This window comes from Malus domestica, chromosome 17 (genome assembly GCF_042453785.1).
Source record: "Malus domestica chromosome 17, GDT2T_hap1".
In the NCBI taxonomy this organism is placed as follows: domain Eukaryota; kingdom Viridiplantae; phylum Streptophyta; class Magnoliopsida; order Rosales; family Rosaceae; genus Malus; species Malus domestica.
In genome coordinates this window covers 18,924,134-18,926,077 of record NC_091677.1, presented here as the reverse complement: position 1 = coordinate 18,926,077, position 1,944 = coordinate 18,924,134, and the positions used below count along the sequence as shown (strand labels likewise).

At 38.6% G+C, this 1,944-nt stretch overlaps 1 protein-coding gene across 1 annotated transcript; it reads left to right on the top strand.

Moving 5' to 3' along the window:
* Positions 1-551: 551 nt before the first annotated feature.
* LOC114823328 (uncharacterized) lies at positions 552-1,289 on the top strand. The gene is made up of 3 exons (XM_070816403.1): positions 552-780; positions 916-1,092; positions 1,156-1,289. The coding sequence occupies exons 1-3, from the start codon at positions 552-554 to the stop codon at positions 1,287-1,289; spliced, it is 540 nt and encodes a 179-aa protein (XP_070672504.1).
* The last annotated feature ends 655 nt before the right edge of the window (positions 1,290-1,944 follow it).

The following is a 1,944-nucleotide window of genomic DNA, read 5'->3' as shown; positions in this document are numbered from 1 at the left end:
ATCTAGTTAATTATTTAGCATCTAAAGTCATTCCAAGTGCGTTCAATAAAAACCAACGTGATAAACTTAAGTATGATGCATGAAATTATGTGTGGGATGATCTTTATTTATGGAAATATTGTTCTGATCAAATCATTCGTAGGTGTGTGCATGACTCTGAAATTCAATCTATTTTAAACTTTTGTCACACTTATGCATGTGGAGGTCACTTTGGCACTCAAAGGACTGCACGTAAAATACTTGAATGTGGTTTTTATTGGCCTACTATTTTTAGGGATGCTCGTACTTTTTGCATAGCATGTGACCATTGTCAACGAACTGGAAATATAGGACCAAAGGACCAAATGCCGCAAAATCCCATATTTAATGTTGAAATTTTTGATGTTTGGGGCATAGATTTCATGGGTCCTTTTCCTTCATCTCATGGTTTTGTTTATATTCTACTTGCGGTTGATTATGTTTCGAAATGGGTGGAAGCAAGAGCCACCCGTACTAATGATTCTAAAGTGGTTGCAGATTTTGTTAAGACTAACATTTTTGCAAGGTTTGGAATGCCGCGGGTACTTATAAGTGATGGGGGCTCCCATTTCTGCAACCGCACCATTGAAGCACTACTCAAGAAATATGGTGTCACGCATAAGGTGGCAACACCTTATCATCCGCAAACAAGTGGGCAAGCGGAGGTTTCAAATAGAGAAATCAAGCAGATTTTGGAAAAGACCGTAGGGCCAAACCGGAAAGATTGGAGTTTGCGCTTAAATGATGCATTATGGGCGTATCGTACGGCCTACAAAACACCAATCGGAATGTCCCCATTTCGGCTCATTTATGGGAAACCATGCCATCTTCCGGTTGAATTAGAGCATAAAACACACTAGGCCATCAAAACCTTTAATATGGACATTGATGCCGCAGGTCTTCATAGGAAACTTCAATTGAACGAGCTTGAGGAAGTTAGGAATGAAGCGTACGAGAACTCTCGTATTTACAAGGAGAAAACGAAGGCATTCCATGACAGGATGATTCAGAGCAAGACGTTCTCTATCGGGCAGAAAGTGTTACTTTTCAATTCTCGCCTTCGGTTGTTTCCAGGTAAGTTGCGTTCTAAGTGGATTGGTCCTTTTATTGTTACTAATATTTTTCCACATGGTGCAGTTCAAATTCAAAGTTTGAAGACGCAACAAGAGTTCAAAGTCAATGGACATCGTTTGAAGCCATATTTCACACCTTTTGAGGAGAAGACCGTGGAGGAAGTAGCCCTCCAAGCCATGGGCACTATTCAAGCTTGAGTGGAGGCATCGTCCGGCTGGAAGACGTTAAAGCAAGCGCTTCTTGGGAGGCAACCCATGCAAATAAAGAGGACCTAGGAAGCTCCGGCATCATAATCAGATTTGCGTTCCTAAACCCTACTCTTTATTGCTTTTATTTTGCCATATTTGTCATGTTTGCTAGTTGTGTTGTTTGCTTGTTTTTGTGTGAGTCTATGTTTGAAACATTGAGGACAATGTTTGGTTTAAGTGTGGGGGGTAAACAAAGTATTTTATTGAAAATTTCGTAGGATTTTACCACCTAACATTTCAAAGGTTGTTTTTCACTGTTTTAAAGTGTTTTTAGTGTGTTTTGAAGCATTTTAGTATGTTTTAACATGAAAATCCGAAAATCCCATAAAAATTTGAAAAATTGTTTTGAAAAATCCAAAAAAGAGTCGTTTTTGTGTGTTTGTTCGTGTCTTAGAGTACCTTCCAACACAATGATGAGGATTCGGTTTTTAATTGCATGACTGTTAAAGAAAGTTATAAACATGGATGGACGTTTGATTTACTCTTTGGTTTATGCTTGGTTGTGGTTATAACTTATGACTTCACATGTAATCACAAAGAAAAAAAAATCAGTTTTTGTAACATGCTTGAAGGAAGGAACTCAAACTAACGCTACAACCCTGTG